General features: G+C 39.1%; 1 protein-coding gene across 1 annotated transcript; it reads left to right on the top strand.

The window, feature by feature from the left end:
* Nucleotides 1-3,382: 3,382 nt before the first annotated feature.
* LOC128198044 (glycerophosphodiester phosphodiesterase 1) lies at nt 3,383-19,064 on the top strand. Its single transcript, XM_052889737.1, has 8 exons — nt 3,383-3,813; nt 5,576-5,751; nt 6,380-6,485; nt 7,263-7,355; nt 8,937-9,037; nt 10,864-10,992; nt 12,667-12,802; nt 15,201-19,064. Exons 1-8 carry the CDS (start codon nt 3,511-3,513, stop codon nt 15,303-15,305), a joined length of 1,149 nt encoding a protein of 382 aa, XP_052745697.1. The 5' UTR covers nt 3,383-3,510; the 3' UTR covers nt 15,306-19,064.
* The last annotated feature ends 929 nt before the right edge of the window (nt 19,065-19,993 follow it).

Below are 19,993 nucleotides of genomic sequence, written 5' to 3'. Positions count from 1 at the left end.
GTAAAATGACAACTAAAATTACTGACAGTGTCACAATCCTTCAAAACAATTTTCAAAAATCCAAATATCTAACAATATTCAGCTATAAAGTTATACATATTTTCGTGTTTATAAAAGTTCATTACTGATTGTTTCCGTGCGGCCATTTTGAATTGTGCAACAAACAAGATGGCGTCGTGTGTGACGCGCACGGCATGGCGTGCATTGGACGCAACGTGGAGATACTCGTCAACCTGCCAAAGAACCTCGCTCACTGCCCCTGCATGCCGCAGTGTGAAGAACTCAATTATTACTCACATACAAAAAAGATCGTTATTCGGTAAGTAACATAATATGCTCGGAATACAGAAAACTCCAGAAGGTGTGATCGCGCAGAATGAGGCCGTTGAAATTACTCTTTTTTTAGTGTAATTACACGAACAAGCGATTTGTCATTGTGTATACCGTGTTGTGGGACGTGCTATACAGGGAATGATAATTTTATACTATAGATAGGTTACGTACCAACAAAATCACCGCAAATACTAATCCGAATTTAGGCTACTTATTCAACTGAGCGTATATAGTATGCACAATTTTGTGTATACTTACATTATGTATTTAGGTAAGTTTATAATAAAGTCTTTAGCGTTTGTAGAAAGAGAATCGACGTGATACTTGGCTAAGGCCCCTGGGCTAAATTTTCATAATAATAAAAAATAAACTTAGACTGTCAAAGACTTTTAGACTTAGAATCAAACACAAAATAACTCTTAAAAATATTTATTGAATTAAATGTTTATTGATTTTGTGGTATGCTTGAGTTGTTGATTGTTGTTGTATGGTCATTGCTTTGCTGTGCTGTTATTGTGTTGTTATTTTTGTTGTTGTCGTGTGTCGTCTCTGTCTGACTTTCACTTTGTCCGGTTAACATGAATGAGACGGCAGACGACGCGCCGGCGGCCGTGGTCCGGTTCACGCTGATGGCGCCCAAGTTCCGGCTGCACCGTGACGTCATCTTCAGTCTGGACGACCTTTTCTGTACGTTGCGTGACGTCACGATTCTTTTTGGTGATATTGGTACAATAGACCACCGGTTGGGGATCGAACCATGATATCCAGGTGATGAGTCCAGCCCCTATACTGTTGAGCTATTGAGGTTTATTCATTGTTGATAATAAATTTTCATACAGTAACAAAGCTAATTCTTTATATTATTTTGTTAATATATTCTTACTGAATTCAAAATTCACTGTACCTACTAAAGCCAAATTCGATGTGGAATGTTTATCAACAAACAAATAATTAAATTGAGTGTATAAGTCGAAGTCATTTTATACCTGGCTAGTAATAATTTCATTTTACTTATTCTTATATTAATGACAATCATCATCAATATCGTTAACAGTCTCTGTTGAGCACGAGTCTCTTCTCAGAATGAGAGGGGTTAGTCTAATAATCCACCACGCTGGCCCAATGTGGGACCCCCCCGGTGACGCCGTAGTGGTTCCGCAGGGAGCTATCGGCACCTACTCAGACAGAAAAAAAAAAAAACCAATGTGGGTTGGCAGACTTCACACGTAGAGAATTACGACGCATGTATGTATTTGAGGTATGCAGGTTTTAATTAATAATGAAAATAAAATTTAATAAGCTTAAGCAATCAGACACAGTTAATCTTTTGAACAACATTTTATAAAAACCAATGCATAGTTTTAAATAAATCTAAGCTAATATTTATTAGTCGAAGAGTTTGTTTGGTTGAACGCGCTATTGTCAACGCTATCTCTGGAACTACTGGTCCGATTAAAAAAAAGACCCTGCTTTCTGCATCCACGGCCGTGGGTTCGATTCCCACAACTGGAAAATATTTGTGTGATGAGCATGGGTGTTTTCCAGTGTCTGTGTGTATTTATACATTATATGAGTATTTATATGTAGTATATAAATGTATATTAATATTATAATATCAACTATCTTAGCACCCATAACACAAGCTCTGTATGCTTACTTTGGGGCTAGATAGTGATGTGAATTGTTTAAGTATATTTATTTATTTATTTATTTTATTTTATCTATCAGCGTCACTGGGGGGCACCACTGCTCTGTTCGTCGGTGCCAGCGTGCTGACTGTGGTCGAGACAGTCCTCTTCATCATCAGATATTTCGTCGCATATATCATGACATTGTATAATAATAGACGTACGAAACCACTAAAAAATTAATAAAGCATACACTTATTTGCTCTTATATCTTGTAGCCGTAAATGTATTAAAACATAGATAATTGCTAATCAAAATACAATTGTTTGTAAAGCAGCTATTTTTATTGCACTAGGTCGGAAAAGTTTATTTTATAGCACAAAAGAGTGCATCGCTAGTATAGAAGATTAATTCGAATTTGGAACCTTGACGAAATTATATATTACTATATATATATATATATATATATACTAGATATATTTCTGTTATATCTTTGTTTTGACGGTGTATTTACATTTTCAATCTTTAAATTAAATTCCACACAAGTGTATAAAGTACAATTTTGCACGTTTCCTGCCTATTAAAACGAATAATTTGTAAGACTAAGGAATTATATAAGAAATTAATAAAGTGTCTAGTAGTAAATATGTTTTTTTCTTTAGACATAAAAGTATTTGATATTTCATTAATTTTTAGTACCTTTCCTGTTTCTTCTAATCCTCTATTGTAGTTAATTAAAGATAATGAAAACGGGAGTTATTTCTTAATTATACAAAGCATTCTTGGGCTAAGACTTACCGCTGGCCAAATGCGGATTGGCAGACTACCCACACTTAGACAATAAAGAAAATTCTTATTTAAGCAGGTTTCCTTCACAATTTTAAACACATGATATTTAATTTTTTTAAATGCACATATCTAAAGTTGGGACTGCATGCTCCTGACCTGATTCGAACCTACACTCTCCGAATCGAAGGCAGAGGTCATATCCACTAGGCTATCACGTGACGTCTTTGTAATGCATTTAATCTCAATCAATAAGACAACTTTTAAAATATCAAAATAAAGGTGTATAGGACTTTAAAACTTACTATCACTCATCTTAAGATTACGCTTATTTGACTGGGCTACATCCAGTATCGTGTGACTGACATTAAACGGGTCACAGTCGAACTGTTCAGTTAACCGTAGCTACCTAAGTACTTGTTTCGTAAAGCTTCTTGTTTTTAACTATTTTCTCAACTCTATCTAATAGTCAGCTGAATGATCGAGACTAATTTTTCATTGACTCTGTTTAAATCATTCATTTATCGATTTAATCGATTATTTTTATCGAACACACGTATCGATACTACATTATCGACATCAGTATTGTCGCTTCACTAGTTATCACCAATCAATAACAATCTGTCAACCTGACATTAATTAATAAACAAGCCCCGCCTTCGAATCGAATTTCGAAATCGAAAATCGAAATGCAATAACATTAATTTGTTTTCGAAAAACATAACATAAATAACACGAATAACACAAACGAACGACACAAAAAATGTTTCTGGCAATATTCTCTATCGCGTACAACAGTGTTTATTACGTAATAAGTTTCTTTTTAAGTTTTATTTGCGCTCTCCATACAGTGTTACCTTTTGGGATCGATGTCGCCTTGGTTGGCGTAGCTGCGTTTTATATTACGCGTCTCAAGAGACCGGACCAAGAGAATGTGCGGAATATATTCGGCCCTTTGCCAGGATCAAAGGAGAGTTTACTTTACCCGGATAAAATAGTGAAGTGCATAGCCCACAGAGGTGCGGGCTTGGATGCCCCTGAAAACACATTGGAGGCTTTCAAATACGTGAGTTCTGTACATCAAATGTACCCCTTAACTGTGTCATCTATCTCATCATATCTCACCTAACTATATCATATTATCGACGTATTAAAATCAATATTTATTTAAAAACTATCTGACGCCGCGCGGTTTCACCCGCGTGATGCCTGTTCCCGTAGGAATACGAGGATAATATATAGTCTATAGCCTTCCTCGATAAATGAGCTATTTAACACTGAAAGAATTTTTCAAATCTGACCAGTAGTTCCTGCGATTAGTGCATTCAAACAATTAGTGCATTCAAACAAGTTTTGTAAGTAATATAGCCGTGATAGCCTCGATTTTGACGGTCTCCGTGTAGTATATACTTATAGAGGGGACGTCTGACGAGGCCAGACGGGTGATCAGTCCTAATTATGGACCATTCCACCCAATTCCTGTGGTAAAAGGACGTGGTAATCTTCCTGTAGCCTTCGTGAACCTAACAATATCCCCTATACTGAGATCTGTCAGGTCTACTTCATTTAATGTATCCTTACCTAGTAACTCCCATCTTACCAGCGCGAACATGGGACACTCCCGTGTAGTAGTGGACTTATAAGACCGAGGTCCTGGGTTCGAACCCCGGCTGGGCTGATTGAAGATTTCTTAATTGGTCCAGGTTTGGCTGGTGGGAGGCTTCAGCCGTGGCTAGTTACCACTCTACGGATAAAGACATACCGCCAAGCGATTTAATGTTTTGGTATGATGTTGTGTAGAAGCCGAAAGGGGTGTAAACTTTTATCCTCCTCCTAACAAATTAGCCCGCTGCGTCCATCTTAGATTGCATCATCACTTACCATTAGGTTAACTTGTGAAGAATAAAAAAAAAATAAGCCCAGTAGATAGTGACCTCTGCCTCTGATTGGGTTCAAATCTGGGGCATGCAAATCCAACTTTTCAGTTGTGTGCATTTTTTTAGAAATTAAAAACCATGTGTCATATATTATAGTATGGTTGTTAACCATACTATAATATATAATATTGTACTATATTTTTGGTCTGCATACTATATACTGTTGAAAAAAATTTATAGTATGCTAAAATACTATATTTTTTACATATATTGCCAGACTTCACACACACAGAATTAAGACAATTCTTAGGTATGCAGGTTTCCTCTCAATGTTTTTCCTTCACCCTTTGAGACATGTGATATTTAATTTCTTACAAATGCACATAACTGAAAAGTTAGAGGTGTATGCATGCCCCGGACTAGATTTGAACCCACACTGTCGGGAATCTGAGGCAGAGGTCATATCCACTGGGCTATTACAAGCTCCTATATTTTATATTAGCTTTATTAATTATTTATTACTTAACATAAATATTTTTACTTGTGTGAAGATGAAAGCTGATCTAATTGGCTTGATTAACCACAAGGACGCTTGGTCCTTGTGGTCAGCGCCGGCCTGAAGTAAATTTTAAAATAGAGCAAGATCCAATTACGGCGCCTCTCTTGTTTGCTCCTAATAATATGCAGATACCTATACCAAATTATGAGTGTAAAGCAAGAATGGATTGCGAAGATCTTGACCATACTCTGGGGCGACCAATTGGAAATCAGGCACAGTACCGTGTACGGTTGACTAGGATAGGATAGGCGCTCCGTTTTCCGTATAGACGGGCCGGTCCCGCTTGTGGTTATTCAAAAGAACTCCTAGAATACCTCTGTTCTTTGTCTGTTGACTGCTTGCATAAGAACAGGCTAAAAAAATTAGTAAATCATTCTATTTTTCACTTTCAGTGTGTGGACAGAGAGTGTAACTTTGTAGAGCTTGATGTGAGAACGTCAAAAGATGGAGAACTGGTACTGCTGCATGACTCAAGCCTCCAACGATTGAGCGGGGTCAGCACTGACATACGAGAGGCTGAGTGGGACAGTGTTAAGGACATTGACGTCGGTGCCACACATCCTAACAGGTGATTTTGGTTCCTTAATGTCGTAGCCAGGGCCGTAGCTATCTATCAGCCGTATCAAAGATATGGGGCCCCTGTAGTCCACCGTAAAAGCAAAAATTAGTAAATTGTAGGTAATCCACAATCTCTTTTTTCCCTTGATGCGCCCAAAAGTTGGAGACATCTTACATAGGTTATGTCACTGTCATATTTACTTTAGGCGAGCATTTTTGTTTCTTTTGTGTGAAGTCTTTAACCTTCATTTGGGGCGCCCAACTAATTTTGATACAGGGCCCCTAAAAGGCACGCTACGCCGCTGGTCGTAGCTCATTAGAAACACTCCGGACCCGACCCGCACCGCCTCGCGTGGTTGGTATTCTTATAAAACATTATTGCACAAAATCACTAACGCGTCTGGCAGCGTGACGGTGTCTACGCTGCCTAACAAACAACTGAGCCCAAGTCATCGAATACATCCTCTTATTATTGCACAAAATCACTAACGCGTCTGGCAGCGTGACGGTGTCTACGCTGCCTAACAAACAACTGAGCCCAAGTCATCGAATACGTCCTCGTATTTATATCAAATCTCCCCTCTACAATAAAATAACCCCTGGTAGTTGGCAATAAAATCATTTGATTCCTGTTTCAGACATCTATACAAAGAGGTACATTTATGTCTGCTGTCAGAGGCCTTGGACTATTTGCTGTCAAAGAATGTCAAGATCATTATTGACGTCAAGGGAGATGACAAGCAGGTAAGGGTTATTACTAAACGAATAAAAAAACCCAACAAGTGATAGTCGGACTCGCCCACCGAGGGTTCTGTAAAAGAGGAATGGCGAGATTGCATGTATTTTGGGACTAGCTGGTAGAAGTAGCGTGCATAATGGAAACTCATTGATAGTTGTTTATCGTGATTAAATTAAGAAAAAAGTAAATGGTAAGCATTCTTGAAAAGCAGGGAGAAAAAAGATATACCTTAGAATAGTAGGTACCCTATCTATCGTCGCTATCAACCCATTCGGCTCACTGCTGAGCTCGAGTCTCCTCTCAGAATGAGAGGGGTTAGGCCAATAGTCCACCACGCTGTCGTATTTATGAAGCAATCACGCAGTTGTATATCAGTGACGGTGTTTTTCACATTTATGTACAAGTATAGATAGGATAGCCGTGATAGTCCAGTGGATATGCCCTCTGCCTCCGATTCCGGAGGGTGCGGGTTCGAATCCGGTCCGGGGAATGTACCTCCAACTTTTCAGTTGTGTTCATTTTAAGAAATTAAATATCACGTGTCTCAAACGGTGAAGGAAAACATCGTGAGGAAACCTGCATACCAGAGAATTTTCTTAATTCTCTGCGAGTGTGAAGTCTGCCAATCCGCATTGCGCGTGGTGGTCTATTGGCCTAATCCCTCGCATTCTGACAGGAGAGTCGAGCTCAGCAGTGAGACGAATATGGGTTGATGATGATAGTTTTAATTAGCTAACATCATTGGCTTTTACTTTAATGTCGACTGTGTTGATGAATTTCAGGTGATATCCGGCGTGCTCAGGACTTTCTCGCTGAAGCCAGAGTTATACCAGCAGGCCGTGGTCACCACCTTCAACCCTTTCACCTTGTACCAGGTATGGTGGGCGGCTTCGGCCGTGGCTAGTTACCACACCGGCAAAGACGTACCGTCAAGCGATTTAGCGTTTTCAGTACGATGTCGTGTAGAAACCGGTAGGGGTGTGGATTTTCATTCTCCTAACAATGCTTCCGTCTTGGATTGGATAAATATATCTTTAAATATAGACCTAAAAAGTATTAAATTATAAACCTTGGCTGAGTTTTTTCTCGGACCAAGGAGCGTTTGGAACCGCATAACTTTTTTCAAATTTTAAGTTTTGGATTATTATTAGTTATTACCATCATCGGATTAAAACAAATTATGACATATCTTGACTATTCAAAAGAGCGTGTAATTTAAATAATTGAAATAAATGAATTTTGATTTTGATTGCATCATCACTTACCATCAGGTGAGGTTGTAGTGAAGGGCTAACTTGTAAAGAATTAAATAAAAAGTACTAGGCTTAGAGTCACACAGCGATGGAGCGAGCTATGCCTGGAGTATCTCTGCGTGATAGAATCAGATATGAGGAGATCCGCAGAAGAACCAAAGTCACTGACATAGCTCAACGAGTCGCGAAGCTGAAGTGGCAATGGGCGGGGCACATAGTTCGAAGAGCCGATGGACCTGGATGGATAGAGTCCCAAGGTGCTGGAATGACCGACCCTGCACTAGAAAGGACAGTGTTGGTGAGTCGCAGGGATTTGCTGGATGCAGGCGGCTCAGGATCGTGATGTTTGGAAGTCCCTGCAAAAGGCCTATGTTTTATTTTCTGATTGTGTAAGTGCTGTAGGCTCCTTATGGGACTTCAGCGGCGTTACCGGGGGGTTTAGGCGAGCGCAGAAGCATCGCCTGACGGGGCTCGAAGGCAGAAGCAGAGTAGACGGGCGGAACGACTCTCTAAGGGCGTCTCCTCTGAGACTCGGACCTCGGCTTAGAGGGCCGTTTGGGAAGGGTGTTTTGCCTGAGAGTATCAATCCGGGCGCCCCCTGACGTCAGATATCGGGGACCTCGTCTTCGCCGGCGAAGACGCTGTGTGGCTTGTGTTTGTGTTGCCTGGGAAGCATTGTCGTTCGTTATGTCATCGTCAAGGCCTATGTCCCGCAGTGGACGTCCATCGGCTGATATGATGATGGTAAACGAAAAATTCATTCTTGGCGAATGTCTACTAATTATAAATTACCTGTATCTTTGTACGTCAAGCTGATACCTTTCGTTTTTATTCATATAAATCAAATCAAAATCAAAATCAATAATTAATTTATTTCAAGTAGGCTCAGTTTACAAGCACTTTTGACACGTCAGTTGACTATTTGTAAAGATTCTACCACCGGATCGGAAGGCAGGTTCTGCTGTGAAGAAACCGGCAAGAAACTCAACAGTTGCTGTTTTAAAAAAAAATCATACAATAATATTATAATTACAATTGATGACAACATTACAATGTCTTATAGTTTTACTTCCTGTGTGAAGGTGGAAGCTGATCCAACGGCCTCCAAGCAACTTTGTCATTAAGGAACTCAACATTAAAGTTATGCATTGGCAGGTCCATCATAGTCCATCACAGTCTTATAAAATTTTTTGACCATTTCAGATTCGGCACAAGGACCCACAGATAGTGGGCGCTATCAGTTACCGACCGTACTGCTTCAGCGCGCAGGACTATGACGCGGAGAGTGGTCCGAGCAATCCCAGGTGAGGATGTCTTACAAACATGCTCTGCCTACCCCGAGGAGTCATTACGAACCTGCTTTAGAGAGGGATTTTGTAACCAAATTGTACATTTTTTTTTATATATTCTTTACAAGTTAGCCCTTGACTACAATCTCACCTGATGGTAAGTGAGGATGCAGTCTAAGATGGAAGCGGGCTAACTTGTTAGGAGGAGGATAAAAATCCACACCCCTTTCGGTTTCTACACGGCATCGCACTGGAACGCTAAATCGCTTGGTGGTACGTCTTTGTCGGTAGGGTGGTAACTAGCCACGGCCGAAGCCTCCCACCAGCCAGACCTAGACTAATTAAGAAAACCTCAACCACCCAGCCGGGGATCGAACCCAGGACCTCCGTTTTGTAAATCCATCGCGCATACCACTGCGCCACGGAGGCCGTCAAACATATGGCATATCCTAGTTAAACACCCTGTACACACCACTGGGTGCCGGGTACATCGTATTACCTTACGTTATAAACCCATGTTCGGCTCACTGCTGAGCTCGTCTCCTCTCAGAATGAGAGGGGTTAGGCCAATAGTCCACCACGCTGGCCCAATGCGGATTGGCAGACTTCACACACGCAGAGAATTAAGAAATTCTCTGGTATGCAGGTTTCCTCACAATGTTTTCCTTCACCGATTGAGACACGTGATATTTAATTTCTTAAAATGCACACAACTGAAAAGTTGGAGGTGCATGCCCCAGACCGAATTCGAACCCACACCCTCCGGAATCGGAGGCAGAGGTCATATCCACTGGGCTATCGCGACTCGTACATCGTGTGGCAGAGAGGTAACATCGAGCAGTGTCACGGACTTGTTACCGATGGGTGTAGGGTTAAGGATGTTGACTTGACCGGACTAAGACTCCCCTCCAACGATCGTGTTGTTCTCCCTGCCGCCAAATTTGGTAAGATCCTATTAGAGCAGCTTTGGATACTCGTTCTAATATAGAACTAGCTGCACTTCTAGAGAGGCCAAGGTCTTTGAGCAAGTTATAGAGAGATTTTGCTGGTAATCCTCTCGCACCTACTTCTACGGCGTACAGACTAACTACATAGCCATTTTTAGTTAATTCATTTGTTAGGTCATAATATTTATTCACTTTTATACTGTGGTTCTTCAGAATGTTAGTCTCCCACGGCACAGTAAGCTCTACAAGTACTATCCGCTTAGTTTATTTGGTTTCACCTGCAATATAGTTACGTAAGTAGACCGGTATACTTTTCTTTATTGAAAACTCTTTTTCCTAATGGAGATAACTAAATACTTGTTATTTAATATTAAGAGTGTGCAATATGTAATTTGGTGGTTACAAATGGTTCTGGATCTCAGATTCTGGAAAAGTTAGGAGCCTGATATTTGGGTAAATGATATTTCAAAGTGTTAGCTTCGTTATGACTATACAAAATACACAATTTGTAAAACTTTTCTCGATAGTTTATTTTTTTGAAAAATACATGTTTTGCTCACATTTTGCCTTCAATCTCAGGAAAAGCAAACTTATTTTCTTAAATTTTTGTTTTGTATAGAAAATTAAGTATACATATATCTTGAACGTGGCCATTTTGTTTTTCGTTATGTTGTTTAATTTACTTGCAATTAGGTAAAAATGGTTTTGGCGTTGTTTCATAAAATTTGCGTCGCGCGTCAATCGCTCCGTGCTCTTCACTCACGTGAAAGTCATAATTCGGCGTCTCGTTTGCGCTTCGAATTTTATCCATATCGTACCGACGCGCTGCGCGCTCTTAAAAACATTAATAGTTAGTATAAAACAACATATGACATTCGTTATTGAAAAAAAAAGGTACGGGGATAAGTTGGCGCTCCATGGAGCCCTGCGCGTCGCCGACTTGCTGCACTCGCTGCTCTGGCGCTGGAGTGCTCGCTGGTGCGCCGCCAGCGCAGTCCTGCTGCACAAGGACATCGTCAGCCCGTGAGTCTTCTTCATCATCACTCTCAGACCAATAGGGATGATGACAGTTTTTTAAATTGTATATAAATTAAGAGTATGCTAATAGTAAAGCAATTTTGTAAAAGTAACAGGGTATCTGCGATCATTACTTTCGGAGCTACAGGGATTTAAAGGGTCAGATTTGCGGCGCTGCCGCGGGTCCCTGAAAAACGCTCCATACAAAATGGTACGATTTAGTGACGTCGTTGGCTCGCTGATCGTTAGGTTTGTATGGGCGTTCAAACAAAATCACTAATATCTTTGTTATTTGTGCGTTTATGTTTATAGTTTATTTATTGAAAAATGTCACATTTAATGTAAGGAAGCTAAAACTGTATGTCATCTAATTACGATAAGAAAAATTTAATAGATTTTGAAATTTTATAATATTATTTATTTTGCAAATATCCAGTCAATCTTTTCAAGTCATGAGCTGGTTCTTGCATCGCGGCACGATCCAAACAGTTTGGATCATGCCGCGATGCAAGATAGGCTCACCAGCTCATGACTAAGGGCCCCGTATGGGTTCGAAACTAGTCGGGCATACTCCGACCTAATATCACGTGAATTTTAGCCGTGTTTCATAATCAATTAATACTCTTAATTTATATACAATTCAAAAAACTGTCATCATCCCTATTATTCATCATCATCATCATATCAGCCGATGGACGTCCACAGCAGGACATAGGCCTTTTGTAGGCACTTCCAAACATCACGATACTGAGCCGCCTGCATCCAGCGAATCCTGCGACTCGCTTGATGTCGTCAGTCCTCCTGGTGGGGGGTCGGCCAACACTGCGCTTACTAGTACGGGGTCGCCATTCTAGCACTTTGGGACCCCAACGTCCATCGGCTCTTCGAATTATGTGCCCCGCCCATTGCCACTTCAGCTTCGCAACTCGTTGAGCTATGTCGGTGACTTTGGTTTTCCTGCGGATCTCCTCATTTCTGATTCGATCACGCAGAGATACTCCGAGCATAGCTCGTTCCATCGCCCGCTGTGTGACTCTGAGCCTTCTTATGAGACCCATAGTTAGCGACCAAGTCTCCCCTCCCCCCCCTATTATTAACTAATATAATTATTAATGTCCTTCCCTCATAAGGGTCTGACAGAATATCAGCGTTGTGGGTACTGATGTACTCACAATAGTATAAGCTGAGTCAGGTCCATTTTAATGGCTTTATGTACTAGTATTGTCATTAATTAGTTTCATGATTTAAATGTATTAGTCATAAGTTGGGTTAAATTATTTCTATTTTTATTTTTTTCATTTATTCTTTACAAGTTAGCCCTTGACTACAATCTCACCTGATGGTAAGTGATGATGCAGTCTAAGATGGAAGCGGACCAACTTGTTAGGAGGAGGATGAAAATCCACACCCCTTTCGGTTTCTACACGGCATCGCACCGGAACGCTAAATCGCTTGGCGGTACGTCTTTGCCGGTAGGGTGGTAACTAGCCACGGCCGAAGCCTCCCACCAGCCAGACCTGGACAAATTAAGAAAATCTCAATCTGCCCAGCCGGGGATCGAACCCAGGACCTCCGTATATCCACCGCGCCTACCACTGCGCCACGGAGGCCGTCTATCTAGCTAGAGTTTGTTTCCATGCACTCTTGTCTCCCGTAACTGATGGACCCCCTAATTGCCAGGAGCGAGGTGTCGTACTGGCGCTCGCTGGGGGTCCGCTGCGCCGGCTGGTGCGTGAACCGGCCGCTGGAGAAGCTGTACTGGCGCGCCGTGCTGCGGGCGCCCTACCTCGCCAACACGCTGCTGGGGGAGCCCGAGGTGAGCGAGGGGCATGTGTGCCATGTGTACGTATGGGGTGTTTTAGACCCCAGTGCGCGTGTCTACACTGGGGGTCTGACAACACCCCACCTGACGTGTGACGTTTAAAAATCACACTGATTGGTTTGTGAATACTTGTGCTAAAGATATCGTAATCAAATGCAAATTTGGTAATTTGTCAAAAAAGTTGTTTACATATGTAGGGAAAAAGTAAATTTTTTACGTGAATTTCTTGACTTTATTTAACGTTGTTTGAATTTTCCGATTTACATCGAATATACTATTATAGGACTCAAAAGTGATTACAAATATAAGAAAACTAATATCTACTGTGCTAATGTCGAACAAAGGTAATGGTTCACAACACTTGTCAGGACAACTTAATTAACAAATCAAACTGTAACCAAAATAAGACCCTAGAATGGCAGAGAACGACCTTGAGTGAAGTCACGCACTTGTGAACGCTGTATGTAGGGTTAAAGGATCCTTTGACAGTTAACAAACACTCCTTTTCCACTCAAGTCACTCTCCCCGCCTATCCCAAGTAACCCATAAAGAATTACACAACAAGCTATGTGGACGGCTCGAACGCCACGAGCACACTGAAGCCGACACGAGATCGAGCGACGTCATATCCGTCACAGACTACTATTTCCAACACTAAACGGCGATAACAATACACCATTTTGTTTTTCTTTTTTTTGCCATTTTAGGGGTTGCTTTATAATGTTCAAAATTCAAAATTCATTTATTTCAAGTAGGCTCAGTTTACAAACACTTTTGACACGTCAGTTGACTATTTGTAAAGATTCTACCACCGGTTCGGAAGGCAGGTTCTGCTGAGAAGATACCCGCAAGAAACTCAACAGTTGCTCTTTTTAAAAAGTCATACAGTATTATAATTTACAATTGATGACAATTAAATTACAATATCTTATAGTTTTATTTCCTGTGTGAAGGTGGAAGCTGATCCAATGGCCTCCAAGCACCTTTGTCGTTAAGGAACTCATCAATAGTGTAGTAACCTCGACTAAGTAAAATAACTAAGTAAAAAAGTTTCTCATATAAGTCTTGCTCCCTATTGGCAAAAAATTGTAGGAATTATGAATACGAGTATAAAGCTGTAAAATGCAATTAATTTCCTCTTAGTTGACAACCATTTTTAACACTCATAAATCAAAACACATGGACGTGATAGCCCAGTGGATATGACCTCTGCCTCCGTTTCCGGAGGGTGTGGGTTCGAATCCGGTCCGGGGCAATTTTCTACATGATTCTGTGTCCTTTTGTTATAAGAGGTCAATCGATTTTAAAATTAAATTTAATAAGAAATCCTTAACTTTTATTAATTGATATCGATATATTTCGGACCCTTATCCCATGTTCTACACGAAATTAATATTGTGTTAGGAGAATTCCAAGATGACATCATAAAAGTAGGGATAAAAAATGGCGGTATAAGCCAGCAAGCCTATATAAGTCATTGCGCACTTCATTCTGCATGATATTTTCTTAGGGTCAACAAGGGTCATAATATTTTCGTAGGGTCAACAAGGGTCATGATATTTTCGTAGGGTCAACAAGGGTCATGATATTTTCTTAGGGTCAACAAGGGTCATGATATTTTCTTAGGGTCAACAAAGGTCATGATATTTTCTTAGGGTCAACAAGGGTTATGATATTTTCTTAGGGTCAACAAGGGTTATGATATTTTCTTAGGGTCAACAAGGGTCATGATATTTTCTTAGGGTCAACAAGGGTCATGATATTTTCTTAGGGTCAACAAGGGTCATGATATTTTCTTAGGGTCAACAAGGGTCATGATATTTTCTTAGGGTCAACAAGGGTCATGATATTTTCTTAGGGTCAACAAGGGTCATGATATTTTCTTGGGTCAACAAGGGTCATGATATTTTCTTAGGGTCAACAAGGGTCATGATATTTTCTTAGGGTCAACAAGGGTCATGATATTTTTTTAGGGTCAACAAGGGTCATGATATTTTTTTAGGGTCAACAAGGGTCATGATATTTTCTTAGGGTCAACAAGGGTCATGATATTTTCTTAGGGTCAACAAGGGTCATGATATTTTCTTAGGGTCAACAAGGGTCATGATATTTTCTTAGGGTCAACAAGGGTCATGATATTTTCTTAGGGTCAACAAGGGTCATGATATTTTCTTAGGGTCGAAACTCTGTCCATTTTGAGTTTGAGAATTTGTTACTAGGATAGTATTATGATATATCTTTGATTATGTTTAAATTCTTATTTCAAAATACATGTGTGTGTAAATAAATTATTTGTATGTCGTTAATTTTTATTAAATTACCCAACTGGTTTCTAAAAATTGTTTATATTAAATTTGATATGAGTATCAACTACCCTATTATAATTTTACAGGAAAAGAGGGACCGAGACACAAGCTGTGAGGAAGCAGACCGTCCCGCTCACACTGTAGACAAAATATTAGACACAGAGAAACGGATGACGTCCGGACAAAATTAATACATATCACATATATATAATAGCGAGCCGCCATTCGCACGAGAACTTTTTTTTACGCATATTAAAAAAAGCGTCCAAATATAGTAAGAAGTTAAATGGAAGTCTATTTCTAACGATTTGACGGCCTCCGTGGCGCAGTGGTATGCGCGGTGAATTTACAAAACGGAGGTCCTGGGTTCGATCCCCGGCTGGGCATATTGAGATTTTCTTAATTAGTCCCGGTCTGGCTGGTGGGAGGCTTCGGCCGTGGCTAGTCACCACTCTACAGGCAAAGACGTACCGCCAAGCGATTTAGCGTTCCGGTGCGATGTCGTGTCGAAACCGAAAAGTGTGTGGATTCATTCTCCTCCTAACAAGTTAGCCCGCTTCTAACTTAGATTGCATTTTCACTTACCATCAGGTGAGATTGCAGTCAAGGGCTAACTTGTAAAGAATTAAAAAAAATCTGTTTGAATGAATGGAATGCATTTGTTGTATTTGGACGCTTTTTTAACGTCCGTGAAAAAAAACTCTCGTGCGAATGGTGGCTTATAGTACAAGATCCGGCATAAGGAATATATACCCTCATCTGTTATTTATTTGAGATACCAAAAAGTCGACATGTAAAAAATAAAAATAACACAATATTCACATTCAAAAACAAAAACAACACAATATTGACATGCAATAAATTAAAATAACACAATATTCACATGCAAAAAATTAAAATAACACAATATTCACATTCAAAAACAAAAATAACACAATATTGACATGCAAAAAATTAAAATAACACAATATTCACATGCAAAAAATTAAAATAACACAATATTCACATTCAAAAACAAAAATAACACAATATTGACATGCAAAAAATTAAAATAACACAATATTCACATGCAAAAAATTAAAATAACACAATATTCACATTCAAAAACAAAAATAACACAATATTGACATGCAAAAAAATAAAATAACACAATATTGATATGCAAAAAAATTAAAATAACATAATATTCACATGCGAAAAATTAAAATGACACAATATTCACATGCAAAAAATAAAAACAACACAATCTTCACATTCAAAAATAAAAATAACACAATGTACCTTATTTATTTATTATAGTAGATGCCGCGTGGTTCCCGTTCCCGTATGAATACAGGGATAAAATATAGCCTATAGCCTTCCTCGATAAATGGGCTATCTAACACTGAAAGAATTTTTTAAATCGGACCAGTAGTTCCTGAGATTAGCGCGTTCAAACAAACAAACAAACTTTTCAGCTTTATAATATTAGTATAGATTTGTGCTTGCAATATTACAAGTTTGTTACACTAGCACATATTAATCTGCTGTTATGTTATATAGTGTTATATAACAATGAATTTATATGCGGAAAAATAATGACACATTTTAATTAAAATTATAATGAAACATTGAAGAAATATATAACTTTACTAGCGGACTCGCTCAAGCTTCGCTTTGACTTATTAATTTATTTATTTGCACTTCTTCCCTATCCCTACCTTACACTACCATACTCCTACCCCTACCCCTACCCTACCTCTACTCTACCCCTACCCTACCCTACCCTACAACTACCCTACCACTACCCTACCCCTACCCTATCCCTATACCATAAACCTACCCTACCACTACCCTACCCCTACCCTATCCCTATACCATACCCCTACCCTACCACTACCCTATCCTAGGATTTAGGGGTTTGAAAAATAGATGTTGGCCGATTCTCAGACCTATTGAATATGCACAAAAAATTTCATCAAAATCGGTCGAGCCGTTTCGGAGGAGTTCAAGTTCGAACACCGCGACACGAGAATTTTATATATTAGATATAACAACGCATTTGTAGTAATATAATTTTACACCAAGTACCTACCAAATTATACGTAATGTTAGTTTAAATTATTTTTTATTTACTTTGTATTTAAAACAGTCAATACAGTTTAATAATATAATTAAATTTTACAGTTTTTTTATGATGTCTTATATTAAATATTTTATTGTATAACTCGCAAGTGTAGGATTGTAGTCAAGGTTAGCCCACAGATTAATCAATAATAGGCAGATGGAGTGCACAGAACACGACGGTGTCGTAGCCGCTCCAAATACAAAACACAAAAACGAATACATTCTCGATTCAGTACGCCTAACTTATAAAGAATAAAAAAAAACAACATAATAAGCCGAGGTTCCTCCTCGTCCTTTTGCGCTGTGACGTCATGCGTCTTCGCGACGCGTGTGCGGCATACATTGCGTCGATGCGTTGCGACGATGCAACGCAATGCACTAATGAGGCATCGCTCTTATTGTATCGAATAGAACGACAAACAATGGCTTGCTGTAGCTCACTAACATATAAAGTCAGCCATTGACGGTCAATAGGGATGATGACAGTTTTTTAAATTGTATATTAATTAAGAGTATACTAATAGCAAAGCAATTTTGTAAAGTAACAGGGTATCTGCGATCATTACTTTCGGAGCTACAGGGATTTAAAGGGTCAGATTTGCGGCGCTGCCGCGGATCCCTGAAAAACGATCCATACAAAATGGCACGAGTTAGTGACGTCGTTGGCTCGCTGATCGTTAGGTTTGTATGGGCGTTCAAACAAAATTACTAATATCTTTGTCATTTGTGCGTTTATGTTTATAGTTCATTTATTGAAAAATGTCACATTTAATGTAAGGAAGCTAAAACTGTATAAATTTTCATCTAATTACGATAAAAAAATTTAATAGATTTTAACATTTTATAATCTTATTTATTTTGCAAATATCTAGACTATCTTTGCTTTTTATGTATAAATTAGTTAACATTGACCTTATTTACCCGAATGTATCATAAAAATCAATATATTCAAACCTAGTCATCATCCCCATTATTCTCACGTTTCTGCAGCGCAAATGGCAGCGAAGACGTTTCGTAAGTCAACAGTCATCAGTTATAGTTGTGGGTGCTGCAAAAACGTGAGAATAATTGCTCATCAATGGCGTGCATAAGGCACCTACGCTTAATTTTTACACATATTTTAAGAAGTATTATTATTATTTATTTTATTACCAAAAATGTATTATTTTTCTATTTGTATCTCAGACTAATTAAATAAAGACCTGCCTCGCAAGACATTATTTTTCTGTCAAAGTATATGATCAACGATCCTATGCGATTGTAAACACTGACTCTATAGAATCGATGTTTCATAGTTTACAATCGTGTCCGTCGGTTAAAAACCTCCGTAAAAATACCTTTTTGTGTAGTTAAATGGTGTAAAAAACGAACAAAAACAGAACATTTTAGTATAAGATATGTATGAAATCTAAGCTCGTTTTCCTTAGAAAATAGCAGAAAATTTTGTTCGTGAATTTGGGAGCGATACTATTCCTTATGTATTTAGTCTGAGATTTGTATGCACAAATTCTTGTGCACATATCGAATAATGATAATAATAGCGAATGTACAAAGTGCAATGTGATTAATTTATTTTTTTTATTGTGGCAATGATTTATTTATAATTAGAGTATTTATTATTTAATTCAATAAATATATTGTGAACTAAACATTTGTGTATTATTACTTTCACTAAACTTTCAACTACCTCTACCCTACCCCTACCCTACCCTTAGGGATATAAAAAATAGATGTTGGCCTATTCTCATAGATACCGGATAAGCACAAAAAATTTCATCAAAATCGGTCAAGCCGTTTCGGAGGAGTATGGCAACGAAAACTGTGACACGAGAGTTTTATATATTAGACTAGCTGACGTCGCGCGGTTTCACCCGCGTGGTTCACGTTCCCGTAGGAATATGGACATAATATATAGCATATAGCCTTCCTCCGTTAATGGGCTATCTAACACTGATTGAATTTTTCAAATCAGACCAGAAGTTCCTGAGATTAGCGCATTCAATCAAACAAACAAACTCTTCAGCTTTATAATATTAGTATAGATTAACACCACGTCATAACACCGAGTTATTCATCATCATAATTATTCGCACAGGTTTCACCCGCGTAGTTCCCGTGAAATGGCCGATGTAACTCGCAAACAACGTAGCTTTCTAGTGGTAAAAGGATTTTCAAAATCGGTTTAGTTCTAAAGAACTTTACTTCTATATATTAGTATAGGTAGATAGTTTCCATTTCCATGGGAATAAAATATAGCAAATGTTACTGATAATGTAACTACAATGGTGAAAGAATTTTTCAAATCGGTCAAGCCCCCTATTGGTATAACCAAGTGGCACGTCGATTCTCTTGCTACGATTGCAAACGCTTTAAAAACTAGAAAAATGTTTGGGTATGATCTTTAAGGGTATGACAGATCTTGATCACGTGACCTGTCGGTAGCAAATGTCATTCCCATACATCTTTCTAGTTTTCGAAGCGTTAGCGATCGTAGAAAGAGAATGAATTTGTCACTTGGCTAGGGAGGCAGAAATGAGGAGATCCGCAATTTTTTTTTTTTAATCTTTACAAGTTAGCCCTTGACTACAATCTCACCTGATGGTAAGTGATGATGCAGTCTAAGATGGAAGCGGGCTAACTTGTTAGGAGGAGGATGAAAATCCACACCCCTTTCGGTTTCTACACGACATCGTACCGGAACGCTAAATCGCTTGGCGGTACGTCTTTGCCGGTAGGGTGGTAACTAGCCACGGCCGAAGCCTCCCACCAGCCA

This window comes from Bicyclus anynana, chromosome 26, assembly GCF_947172395.1.
Source record: "Bicyclus anynana chromosome 26, ilBicAnyn1.1, whole genome shotgun sequence".
NCBI lineage: Eukaryota > Metazoa > Arthropoda > Insecta > Lepidoptera > Nymphalidae > Bicyclus > Bicyclus anynana.
Note: the sequence above shows the minus strand (reverse complement) of the source record. Positions and strands in the feature narration are given on the sequence as shown.